The following is a 22,590-nucleotide window of genomic DNA, read 5'->3' as shown; positions in this document are numbered from 1 at the left end:
GGTTGGCTTTTTGCTTCCAAATAACTTGAGTGATCCTGCTTTCACTACTACCATTAGAGGCATTTTGGTCTCATTTGCATGACTTCAGTTTAAGAACATTTGTGCAAAAGAAACTATTTTCGTGCACGGTAACAACAACAATGGTGGTGACTCCTCATACAACACAACTTACACTGCCCTGGCCAATGACAGTTTTCAAAGTTCCTTGAAATAACTGGCCTAATTTTATTTTTATGACCCCTCCTTGAGGAGGGAGCAAAGAAAGGCCAGAACTGTCCTTAGGGATAAAGTCCAAGTTTTGACGTACAATGTCAGGAGTGCTGTTATGTCAGACACACTAAACAAAAGATCTGGATAATGAATCAAAGACAACCTGTAAGACCATCTTGTTAGGAATCAGTCTACAAAGCATCCTTACTTGTCAGCCACTCTTTTCTCCAGCCTTTTCCAGCTTTATTCACCAATATCAACCTCTTACAAACTCAGTATTGCTTAGTTTCTGATTTGACCCGAGAAATCATAAAGGACATCAGCTCCTAATTTGTAGGTTTGAAATTAATTTTGCTGCTTAAAGACCTGAGATGTACAGTGCAAGTTACTTGCATTGTCTGTAAATTTTGAAATTATTTACCTTATCCTCATAATACTCCCCAATACACCCATTTTTCACCCATTTAATCTGATCAGGTTTCTGTCTCAGTTTTTCTGCCCATAAGTCTGGCTCTGGTTTCTTGCTGAATTTCGGACCCTGTGCTGGAAACTGCTCAATTGACCCTCAATCTTATCCTTTCTAATCCCTTCCTTTGGCTGTTCTCTGTACCTAAAAACATGTGTTATCAAGACTTTCAGTGCTATAACTTGTCTGATTTCAAGTATGACCAAGGCTTGAACGTTCTCCTGCTGAGTCACGTCTCCAGGTTTTGGTTTCCTCAGAGACTGACAATATTTTCAATCATGGCTGAGTTAGACATGCTTTCTGGACATTGTATAATTGATTCCTCATCTTCATTCCTGTGCTCTGATGCACTCAGAGAGGTTAGCTATTGCCATCTTAATTCTCTAATCTCTTGTACTGACTTATATACTTGCCAGTTTGGGTAGCATGGAATAATAAGAAGAATGCAAACTCTGAAATCATAAAGGCTTATTGTCAAATAAAATATGCCCAGGATGACAATTCAAATAGTGCAAAGGAGTTCATGAAGGAAAGCAAGTCTCTCACACCATCCTTCTCTACCCTAACCCTACTGTGCAGAGGTGAATTATTTTAGCATTTTTTTTTTTTTAACATTCCAGTGATTTTTTTCCCCCATGGCTCTAAATAATACTAATATCTCTATTTCTGAATATTACAGTATAGTACTCCTTGCTCCCCTCATTCTTTTTCACTTTCTATTTTCACCTTCCTTACAATTTTGATAATTATATGGTGATTATTATTACTTTTAGCTATTAACTGATTGGTTACTTGTGCAACTCTAAATAATATTTTTCACCTTTTATTTTTTTGTTACAGCTCTATTAAAATGAGAATGGTTGCCCCTACATTTCCCTCACCTTTCTTCACACTTTTCTTACCTTTTCTCAGACACACTTTTTTATGCTTTTTTTTTTTTTCTAGCTGCATTGCGCAGCACATGGGATCTTAGTTCCCCAACCAGGGATCAAACCCATGCCCCCTCCAGTGGAAGCTCAGAATCTTAACCACTGGACCACCAGGGAAGTCCTGTCAGCTACATTTTTGATTTTACCTTGTCAAGGTTGTTAACATTTACATTCTATGCTACAGCCATGATCAAGTTCCCATGCTTTGTACAGAGGCTAACTCTAGTCAAGAAATGTTTACATGATCATGACTCTTCTGGGTCAAAAGATAGGCTAAGATTATGTTTGCTTCTCTATGGGTCCCATGTCTCAATTCTGATTTGTTTAAAAGAGATTGCTCCTATCACTTAGGTCAAATGGATTTTATTTGCTTAGATTCCAGAAGTTGTTTTAACTCAAGCCACATTTTAATTTTCTTCCTAATTGGACTCTACTTTCTCATATAACTTTTTTTCCTGGCATTGCTAATGACTCTTCCTTGGATAATCTCTTTCTATTATACCCTTGTTTTTCAGCCCTTCCGATTAGTCTGTCTATCACATGGCGTTCAGCTGTAATCTGGTTTCCTTAGAACCCTGCTCTGTTCCTCTGTACTGGACTCATGACTCACTATACCTGTTCACAGTTGTCAAACATGGACTTCGCTTCACGGCTCTCCTGGTTTAGATCTACTGTTTCTTTTACACTATGTTTTTTTCTTTGTTGCAGTAGGTATAACTCTTTGTCCTCAAACTTACGTGTGCAAATAATTCCACAATTTTTAAGGAAAAAGAAATCTGATTCTACGACTCTGTTATGTCAGCCTTGTAGGAAACACAGTCTCAGTCATCTTGGGGCTCCTTTTCGCTCATTGCAATTGCAGGAGAATCCGGGAAGCTTCTGTGTTGTCCAGTGAAAGAGAGAAGGACTCAGTCTTCAGTACCTCCTGGTCACTACTGATTGTCTCTTTGTTCAAGTCTACATGGGATCTGGGTGGTGAATGACATCAGATTTCCTGTGACCACAATCCAGCTTCTCTAGGTTAACTGAACGGTTTTTCTCCTCTGAAATCTATCCATTTCTGGGGACTTGTCAGGGTGCAGAGTACAAGTTCTTAGGGTTATTGGAATGTGACAACTTTGGTTCATAACTAGGTCTTTAGAAATCTCCCCTCTATCTCTTTACCTGCCCTCTAGTCTAATCACTCCAAGTATCTCCACTTCCCGGAAAACAAAGGGGAGAAAAAGGAATATTGTTCTTTATGAGAAACTTTTTCTTCTTGATCGTGCACCGCAAATCTTCCCCGCAGTGAGCTGTAAAGTGAGGTTATTTGAAATCTTTCTTGTTTCTTAATGTAGGCATTTATCTCTATAAACGTCCCTCTTAGACCTGCCTTTGAGGGCTCCCATAGGTTTTGGTATGTTGTGTTTCCATTTTCACTTATTTCAAATACGTCTTGATTTCTCTTTTGATTTCTTCTTTGACCCATTTGTTATTCAGGACCATTTAATCTCTACCTATTTGTGGTTTTTCCCCCAGTTTTCCTTCTGTTATTGAATTCCAGTTTCACACTGTTGTGTTCAGAAAATAAACTTGAGGAGATGGAGATCAAGATGGTGGAGAAAGAGGATGTGGAGCTCACCTCCCTCACGAATACATCAGAAATACATCTGTATGTGGAACAATTCTCACTGTAAACTAATGGAAACTGGCAGAAAGACTCCTGTACAACCAAGGTTGCAAGAAACATACATATTTAATTGGGTAGGAAGGGAAGAAAAGCAATTGAGTCCCATTTGTTTATTTTTGCTTTTGTTTCCCTTGCCTGAGGAGACATATCCAGAGAGATAAGGTCAATGTCAAAGGGCATACTGTCTATGTTTTCTTCTAGAATTTTTATGGTTTCAGGTCTTACATTCAAGTCTTCAAGCCATTTTGAGTTGATTTTTGTGTATGGTGTGAAAGTGGTCTAGTTTCTTTTTTTTTCATGTGGCTGTCCAGTTTTCCCAAAACAATTTATTAAAGAAACTATCCTTTCTCTATTGTCTGCTCTTTACTCTGCTCTTTACGGTTTTTCTGTTACTAATTAGTGTCCTGGAGCTCAAGCTCTGCTGGCCACCACAGCTGGGCCATCAAGGAGAGTGTCTCCTGGGTGGAGTGGCAAAAGCTTGGTGCCAGATGCATGTGCAAGCTGGTTCTACGGGGGCATAGTTGATTAAGAACTGTTTCTTTGTTTGCTACAGTCCTGTGGGACCTATGAATGCAAATCCCAGTGACAACTAGAGATGGGCAATCCAGGGTTGTATCCCTTGGATGACAGCCACAAAAATCAGGGATCCAGATGTGTGCACGATCTCCTTTCAGGGGATACTGGCAATCTGGACTGGGGCAAAGGGTGAACGTGGAGATGGCTTCTGCCAGCCTCCCTCGTTTCTGGGGAGGATCACAGTCAGCCCCTCGACATGTGCTAAATTAGGAGCCTGATCCTCAGGGGGCAGCTTTTAAGATAGGCAAATAAGCCTCTTTCAGGGAAAGACTGGGGGATGGGCACTTCTGCCTGCTGTCTCTGTGCTGAGCCCTGAGGGGTTAGCCACAGAGTCCTCAAGAGCTTGTTGAGATTTGTTTCCGATTGTCTTGTTGGTCTCATGGACTCAAGCCCCATTCACTTTCTGAGGTAGGTGTTTCCAGAGGTGTGTCCCTGTTGCAACAAAAATAGAAATGAGGCTTTTCTTTTCTGATAAACGAGGAAAATAAGGAAACAATGAACAGGCTGGGGAAACAACATAAACAGGCCTCAAAGAGTTAAGCAACCTTGGTTATTCTTTAGCTGTTACTGCTAACAAACACTTGTAGCTAGACTTGTCCTTCACCAAGCTGATTACTCTCTGACTCCATATGAATTATCCTTTGCATGTGGCATTTCTTCTCCCCCTATACTCCCTTGTAGTACTCTTCATTTCAGAGAGAAGGTCATTGGCTGATAACTTCAGGGACACCGGACCCGCTTGCTGAGCCAGCTTTGGCCATGAATTTGCAGAAGAAAAGAAATGCAAGACCTTAATTACTTTGAGTCTTATCACGTACCACAGACCACTATATAGCCCCAGACCACTATATAGCCACAGACCACTATATAGCCCCTGGCTATATAACCTTTCCCTGTTCCCCAGGGAAGGGAGGCACAGTTCTTGAGGCATTAGCCTGCTGTGTCTTCCCCTTTGCCTGGCAGAGAGATAAAAATCCTCTCTATTTCTTTTCCTCCAAATCTCTGTCTCCGTATTGCTATTCGCCATCGGTGCACAGGGAGCCAAGGTTTTTTTTGGCAACATGCTTCAGATGGAAGTCTTAAAATTTGGGGCAGTAAATGTTGGGTTCAAAACCTTTGCTCCTCAGAGAGAAGCTGGGAATTGTGTATATTGCTGTGCCAGGTGTGGGGTTTATTCTGAGAATGTGTCTCAGCCTTTCCTGTCCATTTTGATGTTGGGTTTTTCATGTTTCCTGATATGTAGGAGTCACTCAACTAGTTTCTGGATTTCTTTCAGAGGGAATTATTGCATGTGTAGCTGTAGATTTGGTGCCTCCATGGAAGGAAATGTGTTTAGGAGCCTCCTATGACACCATCCTGAACCAGAACCTGATGTCTATTTTTATTCTTAAATAGAATTTAAGAATTTAATAGAAATTCTTAAAGAATTTCTGAATATATTTCTTTATCCACAGAAATATACCCTGGAGAAAAAATATAAGAGGCTGCTGAGGCTGTTGCTTCTCCCAACCTCTGAACCATAAGAGATTTAACACACAATGGGGCAAGAAGAACCACAAAATAAATGTGAGTACTTTTTCTCCTTTTAGTTTTGAAGAAGCATATTTAATTATGGCTAAGATTTTAAAATATGAATTGATGATAGTTGTAGTTGTGCACATTGAGGATGGTGATGGGGAGGAGGAGATTGAAGAAAGTGAACATGATTTTGGTGAAGAGGAAGGACATCAGTTCAAAGATTTCCGGTAGTAGAAACTTCTTTATGAAATGTAAACTGGGGCAAGAGAGGACACCAAGTATATAAAAAGTAAGATGAAAAGAAAGAGAGTAATTTGGGAAGATTCTTTTAAGGGAAGAGAGAGAAGAAAGATACAGAAAAAACACTGGGGAAACAGTGTACCTGAGGCTCTGACTTTATCTCGTTTTATGTTCTACTCAAGTGACACAAATGGACTTGTATTACAAGAATATTAAAAAATGCTTTTGAGAAGTATACAGAATGAATGCAGAAATATATAATTTTAAAATTAATGTTTGTCACCCCACCCAAACTTCAGTGGGATCACGATGTACAATGGTCCTGAAAATCACATTTTTTTAAACTTTAAAAAAAAAGTAAATTTATTTATTTATTTATGGCTGTGTTGGGTCTTCGTTCCTGCGTGCGGGCTTTCTCTAGTTGTGGCGAACGCCGGCTACTCTTCGTTGTGGGCCACCGGCTTCTCATTGCAGTGGCTTCTGTTGCAGAGCACAGGCTCTAGGCGCTCAGGCTTCAGTAGTTGTGGCATGCGGGGTCAGTAGTTGTGGCGCACGGGCTTAGTTGCTCCGTGGCATAAGGGATCTTCCTGGACCAGGGCTCGAACCCATGTCCCCTGCATTGGCAGGTGGATTCTTAACCACTGCGCCACCAGGGAAGTCCGAAAATCACATTTTTATGTAATAATATGTTTTGAGGATTTGTTTCTGTCAATACATACATGTATACATGATTATTTTAATTGATATGTAGAATTTCATCATATGAATTCACCCTGATTTAGAGTCTCTGCTACTGATGATACACATGCAAGTATTAGGTTCCAGGTGTTTGTTTTTTTTTCTATTTCCAAAATTACTGCAAGAATATCCTGTTATTTCTATAGGCTCGATCTCTAGAATTGAAGTTGTGGCAAATGTAATGCATTTAAAATTTGATAAATGTTCCTAAGTTGGTCTGTCTAAAAGGCTTTCCACTTTACAGTTTAGCAGTAGTATTTATTTCCTCACTGAATGTTTACTTCCCCTAAGCCTTGCTACACTACATATTTTCAATTTACTTTTAAAAACCTGATATATGAAAAATAATGCCATAATATTTTGGTCTACATTTCTCTGAGCATGCTTTTCGTTAGTTTGTTTAATGGATTTTTGATAATTTCAGCAAATTTCCTGCTCAAATTTTTGCTCAGTTTTCAAATTGATTTTTGAAATTCTTTCTATAGTCTGGATATTAGCCTTGTGACAAGATTTTTCTGCCATGTGTTCCTTGTGTTTTAACATTACTTTTGTTGTATAGAAGCTTTGATTTTTATGTACTCAAGTTATCCATTTGTAATGATTTTTGGGTTTTGAGTCTTGCTTACAAAAAGCCTTTTCCTAATCCGAAAAAACAACAACAAAAATTGTTTACATTTTGTTTATTTATTTATTTATCAGTGAGCTCTAAAATTGATTTATTCAGGGGAACTCTTTAAGCTCTCTTCCAGATCTAAAATATTTTGGATGATCTCATCCTTAGTTTTCTCCTTGGTGGAATTAGCTTCCCTAGTTCTTGTGGCTGAGAAGAAGATGACCTATTTATCCTTCTTTTTATTTTAGTAGAAGGAAGCCAGCATTCCCAGCTGATACCTTGGGCCATTGCTATTTTTTTCATGTCACTTCTAAGTGCCTGTTTTACTGAAAGTTGTGTGGGTAAGTTATTAGCCAAAGTGGAACTCTCCTTGAATTATTTACCCAAACACCATTTATAAAGTTACTCTAAACTTTTTGTTATCATGATTTTCCCCAACATACCAATCCAGAATGCCTTCAGGGGCTTGGATTTAATATTCAGAGCTACATACTTGACCTTATATTCTTTGATGATGCTGCCTTGTGTCAGGGAATGAAAGATGGAATTTAGACCATTTCTATACATGTGAAGGTTGGTGACTGTAGTAAATCATTCCCCATTTTGGACCAGGATTTCAAAGGACTGCATCTTACTAGTAAAGAGTAATCAGCAAAAAACAATTTTCAGACGGACTGTAGTCTGACTTTGAAAAGAAGAACAGCTGGAAGACTTGTTCTTTCTGATATCAAGACATTGTATAAAGTTATTATAGTTAAAGTAATATAGTATAGATACAAGTGTAAACAAATAGACCAGAGGAAAAGAATAGAGAGCTTTGTTACAGATCTTCCATGAACTTTTTATATAAAACAGAAGGGGATAGTGCAGAGTTGTAGGGAAAGGACAGTTTTGTTCAATTAATGTGGTAGAGAACATTGATTATCCATACTTTAAAAACAAAATTGGTCTCCTGCCTTATATCGTACAAAAACCTATGTAAGTTGGATTATCGGCCAAAATGTAAAAAGCAAATTAAAAACACTTTTTAGAAAATACATGGAGACTATATTCATGTCTCTGAGACAGGGAATGATTTCTTAAACAAGTCACCAAATGTGCTAGCCATTAAACAGAGTATCAACAAAGTATACTACATTAAAGTAAGAATTACTGTACAACAAAAATACCACTAAGAGTGAAAACAAAGCCACAGGATGATATTTGTAATGCCTATAATTAATAAAGGATTAGTGTACAGAATATAAAAACAATTCTTTCCAATCAATAGGAGAATACTGACAATACAACAGAAAAATGGGCAAAGTCTTAAATAGGCTTTATAAAAAAGAAAAAAATGAAATGCCTAATAAACATATAAAAATATGTTTCACTTCATTAGTTTTCAGGGAAATGCAAATTCAACTCACAATGAGATACCATTGCAAACATTCGAGGATGGCAATAAATAAAGTCTGGCAATAGCAATTATTGATGACCTAGACCTTCAATGAATTGCTGCTGGTGGGAGTGTACGGCAGTATAACTGCTTTGGAAAAGGTTGCCGCTATCATAGTTGACAATACATATATCCTATTACCAGCGACTGCACTCCTAGGTGTATACCCAACAGAAATGCATGCTTATGTGCTCTAGGATGCATGGTCAAAAATGCTCAGAGCAACATAGTTCACGCTAGTCAAACACTGGAAACAAGGCAAATATCTACCAGAAGAAGAGTAGATAAATACATTTTAGTTCATTAAGATAATAGATCACTTTACGGCAATGAAAACTGATGAATCATGGTTGCATGAAACAACATAGATAAATTTCAGAAACAATGTTGAACAGAAGACAGAACCAAAAGAATAAGTTTTGTATGGTTTCATTTATATAAAGTTCAAAAGCAGGCAAATCTGATCTGTATGGTTTAGGGATATGTTGTTAAGTGGTAAAATTGTGAAACAAAGCACAAAGTGATTACTTTAAAAGCCATGGCATTTTACTTTTTGTGTTCTGTGTGCCTGGTGTCCTTCTTTTAAAAACATAAATCCAACTATAAAAATAACATTAAATGTGAATAGATTAAACATCCAGTCATAAGACGGAGATTTTTAGTCCGGATATTTTTTTAAAAAAGCAGCCAAACAAACAAAAACAAGTCAGATAACAAAGGCATTACACCTTTTAAGTACGAAGAAAGAAAGTCTACAATTCTATATCCAGTGAAAATATCCTTCAAAAATGTAAGCAAAATAATTTTCGGGCCAAAAAAAGCTGAGAGACTTCACCAGCAAAACTGCGTTCTATTAAAGAAAGCTCTTCATGTGGAAGGAAATTAATACCAGATGGAAAATTGATTCTTTAGAAAGGAATAAAGATTGTCAGAAACAGTAAATATGTGGGCAAACATAGAAGATATTTTTATTCATTTAAAAAATTTAAAAGTTAATTGACAATTTAAAACAAAAACAATAAAAATGTATTTCAGGGTTTATAACATGCATAGATGCAAAATGTATAACAATAAGAACACAGATGTTGGAAGGGGGTAACTGAAATATACCTTTTGAAGATTTAAATTTAAACATGAACTAGAATAAAAGTATTTGAAGTTTAGCTGTGAAAAAAAAAGAAAACCATTGTATGAAAAAACCATTGCATGATTACCTTTAGGAAAAACGGAGGGAGCTGCGTTTGGGATGTGAAGGCCACCTGGGGTGTTGGTAATGTTGTGTCTCTTGAGCTGGGTAGTTGTCCTGGAATGTTCACTTTACAATAATTTGATAAACTGTACATTTATGTTTTTCACTTCTTTAGATTTGGTTATATTTCAAAGTGAAAATATTGAAAAGATAAATGCGTAAGGCTCATAGGACTTTGCAGAACTATCCCAGTATTCACCAAAAATCTCCACTCTAACACAAATCTTGATAGAAAAATATGCTTAAAAGCACATGCACATAAAGGTTTGCAAAACTACCCCTCAAAAGCACAAAATGGACACTATGATAATAAAAATATTAATTTTCAACAATTCCTTTCAACGAATTCACCTGGAGCTGGGACTGCATAGGAAGAATAGAGAAGGTGGGGCTCTTAACCATTACGGTAAGAGAAAGGTTAGAGCAGTCAGCTCCCACTTCTGTAAGTAAGTAGTCATATAGGAAAAGGAAACTTAAGTGTTTTTCCTCCTTCACAGTGACTCAACACAACTTTCTATGCTGTAAGAAAGGAATGGGGGTGTTAGGGCTCCCAAAGCACCACCCAAAGCTGACATGCTTCAGAGAGAAACCAGAATGGAAAGGTATGGATAGCAGAGAGCATAAGACAATTTCCTTCTTATTTCCATTCAAATTCATAACCTGATTTAAAGCATATCATTTATACGTTATGATATAGAGAGATTAAAAGAGCATAAGATGAGAATCTGGCACAAGAGTGAACATCAGTAAATTGAGATAGAATTATTTCTCATGACTGTAATCCATTGAATAACTAACCAGAGAATATGAACAACACATTTATGAGCCATTTTTGGCATTCAAAACTTAACATTTTCTTTTGATTCAGACATATAAGGACTGTTTCCTCCTAGAATATATAGCTTTGCCAAAGGGTCTTTGTCTCTTTTATTCTGGAATTTGTAAAGGCTCATTTGGGTGAAAGTGAGGAAATACATGAGCGTTTTAGCAGGTTCTTTGCCTCCTTCAGATAAAATGTCCTACAAAACCTTTGTTATGAAAACACTCTAAATATGGTCGTAAATAGATGTAGGGATATTGAAAGACGATCATGTCTTCTAAGAGAAGACCTTGTAATTTTCTCATAGTCATTATGTAATTCAGATATTTTTGTTTAGAGGTAATTAGAAATGTAATTTTCAGGATTTTTAAAAAGGGAGGGACAGAATGACTTTGGTAATCCTGGTATTATTCTCATAAATGTTAGTTGGATATTAGGTAGTGAAATAGTTATGCAATCTGTTACGGATGACATGCACGTTGTAACTCATTTTCCTTTCAATCTTCACATGAGGGGGCACCTGGAATTGCTGTCTTGTGGGCTGGAGAGCGTTCCAGTCCAATTGCTATTTTCCTTTTAATGACAACAAGACGTGGGCTCAGAGTGAAAGCCACTGTATGGGGATGGGGGCTCATCTGGCCACCATCAGCACAGAAGCTGAGCAAGTATGTTGAGAAGCTTATGTAAGTTTCTCTGCTGGTCTGAATCTCTTTGCAGAGAAAGAGGAATTTCTATGCTCTGCTATACCTCTGTGCCTTTGCTTCATCTCTTCCAACTGCCTGGAAAGACTTTTCTTCCTATCTCATTTTTCTTCACATGGCCAACTTCTTCTGGTCTTCCCAGATTTCATTCATGTGTTATTTTCTACAGAAAACTACCCTGATCACTTTCTCTGCTCCATCCTTCCTATTCTAGTTTGGAGATACTTCCGTGGTACTTTGTGCATCGTGTGACCATGGCACTTAACTTCAGTGTTCCAATGAGTCCTACTTTGTAGAGGGCTGGAGCCATACCTTAAGCATCTTTGCATCTCCAATGGCCTGTGCAGTGCTAGGCACACTTAGGTCCTGATAAATATTTCATGAGTAAGTAAATAAATGAAGGGTTAATCAGGATTGAAATAGCTTCTCAGAACAGAGCACAGGAAAAATACTTCAGAAGTATGATTGTCATTCTAAAAAAAAAAAAAAATCTCAAGGTAAATTCAATTTGAACTGAAATTTATTTCCTCATGTGATATATTTCCATATATGTGCGATACCATGACTCAGATTCTATTCTTGGTTAGCAGGGTTTCCTGGAGGATTCTGTTTCCATGGCTTTGCAACTATAGGTTCACCAACTCCTGAATAAAATGGAGTTTAATGAAATACACAAACAATTAATGAAGGCAATTTTAAAAATAAAAGTTCCTAGAAATCTAATCCTATTAAGCACTGTGCTAAGTGATTTGCAAGTTGATCTCACTTAATCTTCACAGTGACTCTATGAAATAGTGGAGTCGTCCCTTTTGGAGCTGAGAAAACTGGGATTTGGTGAAATTAACACACTTGCTAACATTATGGAATAAATGCCAGAGGCGGGATGTGAAAACAGATCTGATGCCAATGCTTTTGTGCTTAACTAGTAATTTATTTGACTTCTTTCCTCTGTTCCTAACATAACAGCTATCACCTGATAAAGGCAAATATACTTATAAAAATTCACATTTTTATGCAGAACGTTATCACTCAATTTTTGGATAGACGATTTTCATATTTCCTGGGACTTACAGATGAGAACCTTGAAGGCCAGTGGCATTGGGTGGACAAGACACCATTTAACCCACAGATGGTGTGAATATACTGACTGGGGCAAAAGAGCTTTATAGGCAAAGGTGAGAAGAAGACAGCAAGCAGAATTCACTTTGGGGTGGAGTATACCAATGAAAAAAACTTACTCGGAATAGAGCATTGTGTGTTGAGTAACCTCTATACTACTAGACTACTATGCTTGTGTTGGACAGTGCAGCTGTAAATGTTTCACTAGGAGCATTTTCTCTGCCTTGTCCTCTGACCTCTACCATACACACCCAACATGTATAGACACACACACACACACACACACACACACACACATTTCAGATTCTGGCACGAGGGTGAACCCAACAATTACCAGAAAGAAAAATGTGTTGTCTTTGTTAATGACAAAGACAAATGGTCCTGGAATGATTTTCCTTGTGACTTTAAGACAAGTAGGATTTGTAAGATACCTGGATACCTTCAACAAGAAGGTAAGATTAACAACTTAATAAGATACCTTTGTATTTCTAAGATACATTTGTAAGATACATTCCTGTTGAAGGTATCTTACATTTGTAAGATACCTTCAACAAGAAGCCTAGGAAGGGGTCCCTGTTATGAGGACAGAAAAGAAGAACCAGTTAGACTAGGGAAGAATGTACATGCATCGTGGGAACAGAGAAAACATTCTCAGTCATAGGACATTTTCAGTCATGATGGCCTTACTTATTTTTGTTTAATTCATTCAAGATAATGTGTTTTTGTGTAGTGTTTTGGTAGAAAAAAATCATATTTTTCTGTGAGAATCAATTTTCATTAACTTTGCTTTCTTGATAGTATTTCAAGGTATTTACTTTTCAGTCAGTGTGTATTGATTAACATATCTAAGAGTGGCTTGAATGGTGAAATCTATAAGTCATTGTTTCCTCTGCTCCAATTCTTAGCTCTTAAAGTTCAAAGGTGGGATATTACTACCGGTAGTGGTGTATCATTGTTTTTAACCCAAGTATCACAAACTCTTTAAAGTTTTTAAGCAACATTTTTATGGTCTGATGCTTCATTTTCAGACTTCTTAATAGTATGTCATTAGATTGAAATTCCGTGAGCAAAATATTTTCTGAATAACAGAATAGACTAGTTAGAATTATGGTATTACCCAGGTAGAAAAAAAAGTCTATTTACCACTTCAAAAATTTACTTCTTACTCCACTTTAAAAGTCTTCCCATAGTGGGGAGTCTCAAGCTGATTTAATTTCTTTTTGAGTGGAAAAGTCCCTTACAGGCCACCTTTACCAAACTCCTTTATTTCTATAGCTGTGGACACAAAACCCTTGGGAAGCCAAAGAGCTCACCTTCACATGTCTAGTGTATGACAGAAACAGGACTATGGCCCAGATCTACCTTTCATAGCAAGTGAAATGTGTTCCCTTTGGTATTATGGGAGAGTTACTGGAGGTGCTGTGGCCTCTTGGCTAAAAGGTAATAGTTCTTAATTATTCTTGCAACATTGCATTAGTGTTTCTGTATTTTTAATTTGAATCAGAAAAAAATTATATTTTCAATCCATTTATGTAAATTGTTAGCATGCTTCTTTAGAGCTATAAATCTGCAGTTCAAACTAGCAAGGAAATCATGGCTTTAACAACCTGAAGTTATGCGTTTGCGATGTGTGTAGTTTTAATTGTGAAGCAGTCATATCCAACATCAACAAAATAGGGCTGTCTTCTTACATATTTTCATTTTGCTGATGTTTCCTGCATCTGAGCTAAAAAATTTCAAGCGACAGCTTTTTAACCTAACTTCCTTACCACTATTTTTAAAAACAGTATTTATTCTGTAAATTAGTGATTTTGTAAGTTTGGAATATTAGTGTTTGATTGATTGATTGTGTGTGTGTTTGTGTGCGTCTGTGTTTAAAGCTGATACTTTTAACTGAAATAGCACCAAGTGACTTTAACTGTGTTAGCCATAAATTACATAGCACAAATCTACAAAACTTGTTGAAGTAAATTTATGTAAATGATAATAGGCTTGTATAGTTAATATTATCCATTTTTCATTCGTATAAAATTGTTTTTAAAGATTCAGTTGTCAATAAAATATGACCTGGTTGTGGTTTTATACATCTGTGTCTACATCTGTACCTCTAATCTATTTCTCCCGATGCTGATCATTTTTCATTCCCTTCATGGCTAACATCACAGACCAAGTTACCATCTCTCTTACCTGGATTATTGCAATGGCCTTCTGATTATTCTCCCTGTTTCCACACTTGGCCCCTTTCAGTCTATTCTCAACTCTCATGGCACCTCTCCTAGTCTTCGCAATTTCTTTAAGACAGCTGATAGTAATTTTATAAAAATAATTGCCTATTTCTTTAGGACATTGCAATAGTCCTAGAACTTTGAAACACTTAAAAAATCTAAACACTTTTTATCTTTGAAAATGTAATGTATGTGTGCATTAAAAAGGCAAACAGTAAAAAACATTAATAAAAGTATAAGGTGAATCTCTCTTCCACCCTGAACCCCTAAATGTCTCTTCAAAGTAACTATGATTATCGGTTTCTTATATGTATATCTACATATGTTTATATCTCCACCCATGCATCCACACAGGCACATGCAAAAGCTACCTAGCTATGCCCCATCCAATGAATGATTTTAGGGCTGTATTGTTGAGAAAGGAAAAGGGGGGTGGGAAGAGGAAGAAATAGGAGAGCAAGAAGAACATTTTACTTGATTCCTTATCATTTTTCTTTTAGGGATCCTTCAGGAAAAAATTTTTTGTGGTAATCTATAAGGCCTATAAAATTCTTGAAGTTCAAGAATTCTTAAATTTCACCTCAATTTTTTTATTCGTTAAATTCAAGTAAAATTAAATTTAATGTTTTATAAGACTCATCTGTTGTATGATTTCTAACTATCTATATCAACTTGGGATTTGAATTTTTTTCACTTTCAACTTTATACAATTGTGCTCTGTAGGAATTTTTAATAATAAATATGTATCATTTTTATAAGATGTAGTACAGTGATTTTTCTTTTTTAAAAAATTAGGGACCCCAATGGCAATAGTATTTAAGTTGTAACAGTTGTTTATTTGGGGAATATGGTCTTCGGAATATGAATGATTAATTACTCTTTATTTTTTGCAACTTTTTGGGTTTTCTGGTGCCTAACTATTTATGTAGTCCTATAAAGTACGATATTTAAAAACAGTTTCAATTGGATGATTTCCTTCTCAAAGAAGAATTTTCCTATATATAATTTAGGTTCTAACGATCTTTACTTTAGCAAATAAACCCTTAACAATTGTTTCTTTTCTTGCCAAGCTTTGAAGACAGAGTTAGTTGTATAACTTAAATTATAAATGGTGAAACAATATATATTAATATTTTTATATGTCTTTCAATATTGATATAAAAGGTAAGATAATTATAGCCACCTGAAGTACAACAACAATGAACAAAAAAATTTCCATATGTTTTTCAATGTTTCCTCATTGATGTTTATGAGATGAAAAAAAGAAATTAGAAAGTTGAAGATATTTTTATTGGATTACTTTCAGGTTGAATGACTTTTGTTTTAAAGGCATATTGATTTCAAAACCACAGATTGTCACTTATGCCTAAGAGAAATAAATGTTTGTAAAGAAAGCTAATATATTATATTCACTTGTTCAGTTGAATTTTCCCATTCAATGATTACGCGTTAATTCCAATGATTTCAAGGGTCTCTTTATGGTGCTGTGTGCAAGAAACATGGTTATAAAAGTTGCCATGTTATTTATGTATTCTTGAATAATCTTGTCAGTATTGATAGAATATTATGCAATAAATGGATAGGCTTGAGACAGGAAAGTGTCAAGTTGACTGTTCTCTTAGAATAATATGACTATTGGACTCTGGTTCTGGCTGAGCAATAGATACAAATTTGGGTGCGATCCAGTTAGTCAATGGAAGAGAATAGAGAGGAAATGGAGTTCCTGGGATGAGTAGACTGGATGACAGTCTCTTTGGAGCTGAAGGTTAGCATGAACTTTCTAAGAAGGTGCACTAATGCCTTTGGCCGGAAAGTCCACACCAGTCTTTTAAGCAGGAATACGTTTCATGACTTGAAGAAGTTTCCTACTTATTATATAGGAGAACATAGGGAGGAGATATGCTTAGGTAGGGAGTGAAAAACAGGATGAAACTGAGAAGAGAAGACAGACTTTTCAGGAACTAAAAAGAAGACATGACACAAAGCCTGATTTCGAATTGTTCAAGGCACTTTCCAAAATCCTCTTCTTTGCTGGATTTGGTGCTTGTTCTGTGTCCCTGTATTTTCTAACAAATACTCATAACTGAAGCAAATGTACCAAAAGGAGAAAGGAATACTCCTTTTTCCCCCCCCCCCACAACACTGCTAGAGAAGCTTGGTAAATTCTGAGAAATCCCGAGACTGATGTAGAGAAAAATGCACTTCTGTCAATATCATGAATTATAACATTCAAAACGATGTATTTTTATTTACATCAAAGCAACAAACACTTATGAAGTCCTTATAAAGCGCAATGCACACTTTTCTTATGTTAGAGTTGTGCGGCTGTGATTATCTCTTGTTCCTTCTCATTTATACGTTTACGTTGTGCCTTCTGTCTTGGAGATTTTTCTCTATTCAACTATTTCTTTCTGGCATTTCACAAATCCGAAACATATTGAAGAAACAGGGCATATCATTCCAATTTTGCCTTGGATTTGAAGAGTCTCTTATGGTGGCACAGTCCTCCACTGTAACTATGTTGTTGGGCTCTCCTTTATCCCAGAAGCTGAAAGAGAGAGACATGGGAGATTTACAAGAGGTAAAGTGACCTGTAAACTAGGCAAATTACATTTGTGTTATTTAACTTCACAACAATTTTGTGAGGCAGGGATTATAATCTCTTATTGATAAAGAAAAGGGATCTCAGAAAAGCTAAACCATTTCTCTAAGTCACAGAGTTTGTGAACAGTGAAGTTAAACTGGATCTTTCTGACTTTCTGTTCTGCTATGATCTCTCATGGCTTTAGACCCAGAATGAAATGTTATGGGAAGGATTGATATCCTGATGGATTTGTTTCCTTCATACTCATATCTCATATCATGTTTGTTCCCTTTATTCTACAGAGTTTGTATTAACTGAGGTGCATACTTCGGTCATGTTACAGTGCTATAGTGAAACAATGTTTTAAAGGATCAGAGCATCCTACTTTTACTCCATAAGAATCCGTTGTCTTTCTCAAATCACTGTTTTTGTCTCATTGACTGCAGTTTGTGGGCATAAGACTTAGATCCTTGTACTTCTCTTTTCTGTCTTCTACATCAGCTCTTTCCCTTCTTGCATCTAATATCACCAAGAATGGACTTGAATATACCTTCTGGACCAAAAGGAAGTTCTGAAGACTCTCCTCCACGGTGGTCTAACTTTACAATTTGGGCTAGTGTTATAATTCTACTACAGGAAGGAAATTACCTCAGAGACTTTGTGAAAGGTGTACCATCTACCCATTGCCACTGACCCTCAGTCACCTGGTCCGTCAGTCCAATATAAAACTCTTTCTTTTTAGGTTTCATATTGTAAAGGAATTCCTATGGAAGATACACACAAAATATGAGGAGATCAATTATTCTAATTCTGAACAAATGTTGAACATAATTGTTATTAAAAGAAATAAAGTAGGATCTACACTAGAGATGACAGAAAAATGGGCCTGAAATGGTAAGATCATAGAGGATTACCTCCTGATTTGTTTATTGTGGTAAAACATACATAACATAAAATTAAACCAATGAAAAAGAACCTTCAACAGAGAAGGAGGTTCTCAGTAACACAGTCAAAATTTATCTACTGTTATTGGTAGCACAAAACATTACAAATCATAGCTTAAAGATAATGGATATTTTGCTTGCCCTCTTTCACATGTTTATAAACATACTGGTCATTCTAAAACGAAGTCCCAACCCTCTTTTTTCCTGCCTTACTAATCAAGGAACTGAACATGGAAGTTCCTTTTTTTCTAGTTTCTTCTAGTAATGAAAATAAAGTTGGTATTGACTTACAGAAATGGTAAGAACAGCATATATTTCAGTAAATTCACTTAACAAATAGTAACTGTGGGCCAAATACAGTACACAGGTATGGAAAAAGGGATGTGTCCTGTGAAGGGTGTTTCACTGGCACTGGAGGAAGTGTACTCCACTTACCTGCTCCTCCTGCGTGTTGATAACCACCAGATGAGCTCCCATGCTCGAGCAGTTTTTTGAGCTTGCTGACCAGGTCATGGTGTTAGTAGAAAAGAAATAGCAGCTGGATTGAAAATGTACCCAGTTCAATGGACAGCAATTCTTGACTGAACCTAGAAGGAGAGAAGTTTCTGTGAGAGTTCTCTCAGAACTGGGTAAGTTACAGAACTGGGTAAGATAACAGAAACCTTCCTCTGGGCCCATAAAATTCCTCATTTATTGTCCGAAGCCTTGGAACCCCTCAGTTATGCTACTGACATGGAACCCTGTTATCTGTTCTTAGACTTCCAAGTTCAGAGAAAAATTATGCATTTTATCTGAGTGACCTCTAAGCAATCACCTCTCATGTTGCCCAAACAATGTACCCTCCACAGAATCTCCAAACTGGTTGTCCAGATGGGCTACAGTTCTTAGACTTACAGAATTTAAGTCTTTGAAGTTTAAGGGAACCCTCCTGCACTGTTGGTGAGAATGTAAATTGATACAATCACTATGGAAAACAGTATGGAGGTTCCTTAAAAAGCTAAAAATAGAACTACCATATGACCCAGCAATCCCACTACTGGGCATATACCCTGAAAAAACCATAAATCAAAAAGAGACATGTACCACAATGTTCATTGCAGCTCTATTTACAATAGCCAGGACATGGAAGCAACCTAAGTGTCCATCAACAGATGAATGGATAAAGAAGATGTGGCACATATATACAATGGAATATTACTCAGCCATAAAAGGAAACGAAATTGAGTTATTTGTAGTGAGGTGGATGGACCTAGAGTCTTTCATACAGAGTGAAGTAAGTCAGAAAGAGAAAAACAAATACTGTATTCTAATGCATATATATGGAATCTAAAAAAAAAAAAAAAAGGTACTGATGAACCTAGTTGCAGGGCAGGAATAAAGATGTAGACATGGAGAATGGCCTATGAGGACATGGGGTGGGAGGGGGAAGCTGGGCGAAGTGAGAGTAACATCGACATATATACACTACTGAATGTAAACTAGTTAGCTAGGGGGAAGCAGCAGCATAGCACAGGGAGATCAGCTCTGTGCTTTGTGACCACCTAGAGCGGTGGGATAGGGAGGGTGGGAGGGATTCTCAAGAGGGAGGGGATATGGAGACATATGTATGCATTGGCTGATTCACTTTGGTGTACAACAGAAACTAACACAGTATTGTGAAGTAATTATACTCCAATAAAGATCTAGTAAAAAAATTATAAATAAATAAATAAATAAATAAATAAATAAATAGTACAGTCTCTCTCAATTTAATGGTGAGGAAATTACAGCCCAGAGAAGGAAGTCATTTTCTATTGTCATGTAGCATTTTGCTAAGACTTGGATCAGGAATATATGGAAGAGTATAGGCAGCATACTTCTGGGATATTTCCAGATTTCCTACTCCATGCATTTTTTTCTCCTTCACCTCATTTTGGAAGCAGGTGATGAATGAAAACAAAAAGTGCACTTCTGGGAATAACACCTTCCACTTCTAGATTGACTCTTCAGACGTATACCTCAAATTTATTCTAAAAGTTTGTTATAATGTCTGCAAAGTGTCCTGCCCCAATGCTAATTGCACTTCCAAAGTTTTATTCCTGTCCTCTTACCAACTCCTCATTATTCTCTGAGTACAGGCAAGATTTTGCGTTTTGCTTTTAAAAAACAGACCTAACTCGACTACTTTGTTTATCCCCAAATCAATCTAGAAGCCAGAAAATGTTGCTGTGTAAATTTAGCTGTTCAAATTTGAGGACTATTATACCTAATCCATCATTATAGCAGGAGAACTCTGTGAAATTCTCAGGTGGCTGGAACTTTTTCTCATCACAGAGCTGAAAGGTGTGATATGTCACTGTAACGAAAGGGGCACAGTTAATGTTCATTACTCTTGATAAAAATACATTTTATCATCTCTGTAGTTATAAAAGTACCAATAATTATGATATTTCCTTACTATCTACTTTTCCTTCAGCATGGAGAGGAACCGAGGTTTACTTACTCAAAGAAAGAAGGGAGAATTCACATTTCATGGTTTTCCTGATTTATGAAAATAAACGTAATTTTTTTCAGGCCCAAAGACCCAAAGGAAACAAATGTGTTTGCGCTCTCTCTTATGCCAAGTCTAACCTCTCAAACCTTCCTTCCAAGAACTGATTTGTTGTGCCTCTGGCTAGGAGCTCAGAGCAGGGTTACACTAATGACAAGGGTACAGGGGTGTGGGTGGGGGAGTCAGGGCCACTAAGGAGATAAAATATGTGTACCATGAAAAATGTGTCACAGGTCACTGAAATTTGGTAACAGTTTTATACTGGGTGGGGTTTCTGGCTTGAGATAAATAGGGGGAAAATTGGAATAGAAATACCCTTTGTGGGAGAAGAGAACTCACAGGCAGCAAGGAAGAATTCACTCCTAATATGCACCAGGGAGCTTGAATTTGACCTTCAGAACTCACCAACACATCTGGTGATAAAACAGGCACTCAGTAGCAGTATGCAGAGCCCAGCAACGGTCCATAAGAACACTTGGGAAGAGAAGCATTCTCTTTCTGGAGAAAGACATAGACATGGTCAATCTTCCCTTAAAATCTACAAAAGAGATATAAGAAATTCCTATTACCCTGCTTATCTCCTTCCAATTGCATTGTCTATACTGAGTAATTCTCAAACTTCAGCATGCATCAGAATCATTGGGAGGGCTTGTTAAAACACAGATTATGGGGCTTCACCTCCAGAGCTAAAAATTCAGTAGAGCTGGTATGGAACCAACAAGTTCCCAGGAGCTGAGGATGCTGCTGGCCTGGGGACCACACTTATACAACCACTGGAGTAATTCATTACTAACTTTAAGACTCTGACTCACAGACTTGGATAGATGTGCAATTTTTCCTTTCTAACTCTCCCAGATTTCTCCTCTTCTTTCCCTATCTTTCTCTCTCTCTTTCTCCCTCTCACTCTTCCCTGATTTTCTTGTCTCTCTCCTGCTCTCCTCTTTTCAGTGTCTCCTTTTCCAAGTCCTTTGTAAGTCAGTCAGATAAAACATTGATGATCTAGTAGTTCCTCTCCTCCTCCCTCCCAACACACATTTTACCTACAAGGAGAGGGAGTTGCAGAGATGTGAAGTGACTTGCCCAATGGGACACAATGAACTATGGAAAGGGCAGCTCTCCCTAAACTCAATCTCCAGCAATCCCATGTAACGTCTAGTCTTCTAACCATCCTCTTTTACTTTCTTTCATTCTCTGTCTCTCCTCTTTTACTCTACTGGATATTTTCTATTGTCCTATCCCCAACATATTTAACATCTCTTCCACAAAAAGATCTATGAAAGAAATGGGATAGTTGCAAATTTTACCTGTGCTTTGTGATGCAGATGATTTGGATGAATCCATTCTTTCTCTTTCTGTCTCTCCCTCCTCCTCTCCGTCTCTCTCCTCAGTTTCTAAGTATAAGAGTGTTTTGTTGATAAGATTCAAAGAAAAAGAATCTTTAAGGATGATTACTTTAACTGTGTTTTAGGAAGCTCAACCCTAAGACTTAAGAAAATTAACTTGCTCTATGGCTGTGTGTTTAAGTCAGGATTTCCTTTATTGCATAAGGAGGACAAGGGAGTTTATTGGGCAGCAAGTCAGTCTCCTCATTCCAGGAAACAACAAAATGGGGAAATGATAACATTTTAAGTACCAACAAAACAGACTGACCTTGGGGAGATATGAGGGGCTTAAAAACTATTGTTTTATTTTGGTTGATAAAATTTTTCTGCTTTCTTCCAGACTTAACTCATTCCTAAATTTTTCCTTGACACCTGTGGAGCTTGCCTCTGCACTCCCAATTTCACTTTGATCTTTTTTTTTTTAATTTTTATTGGAGTCTAGTTGATTTACAATGTTGTGTTAATTTCAGGTGTACGGCAAAGTGAATCAGTTATACGTATACATATATCCACTCTTTTTTTTTTTTTTTTAAGATTCTTTTCCCATATAGGCCATTACAGAGTATTGAGTAGAGTTCCCTGTGCTATACAGCAGGTTCTTATTCATTATCTATTTTATATATAGCAGTGTGTATATGT

General features: G+C 36.9%; 2 protein-coding genes across 3 annotated transcripts; one reads left to right on the top strand and one right to left on the bottom strand.

Annotated features, from left to right (window-relative positions):
* The first annotated feature begins 5,337 nt into the window (after window positions 1-5,337).
* On the top strand, window positions 5,338-13,620 carry CLEC4D (C-type lectin domain family 4 member D). Its single transcript, XM_059934937.1, has 7 exons — window positions 5,338-5,416; window positions 7,208-7,300; window positions 10,144-10,248; window positions 10,980-11,131; window positions 12,186-12,301; window positions 12,590-12,738; window positions 13,562-13,620. Exons 1-7 carry the CDS (start codon window positions 5,389-5,391, stop codon window positions 13,618-13,620), a joined length of 702 nt encoding a protein of 233 aa, XP_059790920.1. The 5' UTR covers window positions 5,338-5,388.
* A 3,206-nt stretch (window positions 13,621-16,826) lies between these two features.
* LOC132372382 (C-type lectin domain family 4 member E-like) lies at window positions 16,827-21,946 on the bottom strand. 2 transcript variants are annotated; one of them, XM_059934447.1, is made up of 6 exons: window positions 21,874-21,946; window positions 20,975-21,067; window positions 20,285-20,374; window positions 18,475-18,626; window positions 17,744-17,859; window positions 16,827-17,059 (listed from the first exon to the last, which is right to left on the bottom strand). In XM_059934447.1, exons 1-6 carry the CDS (start codon window positions 21,908-21,910, stop codon window positions 16,909-16,911), a joined length of 639 nt encoding a protein of 212 aa, XP_059790430.1. In that variant the 5' UTR covers window positions 21,911-21,946; the 3' UTR covers window positions 16,827-16,908. The 2 variants fall into 2 exon arrangements, with proteins under 2 accessions (XP_059790430.1, XP_059790429.1); XM_059934446.1 differs by lacking the exon at window positions 20,285-20,374.
* Window positions 21,947-22,590: the final 644 nt, after the last annotated feature.

The sequence above is a fragment of the Balaenoptera ricei genome, chromosome 10 (genome assembly GCF_028023285.1).
Source record: "Balaenoptera ricei isolate mBalRic1 chromosome 10, mBalRic1.hap2, whole genome shotgun sequence".
NCBI classification, from domain to species: domain Eukaryota; kingdom Metazoa; phylum Chordata; class Mammalia; order Artiodactyla; family Balaenopteridae; genus Balaenoptera; species Balaenoptera ricei.
This window is presented reverse-complemented; position numbering and strand designations above follow the sequence as displayed.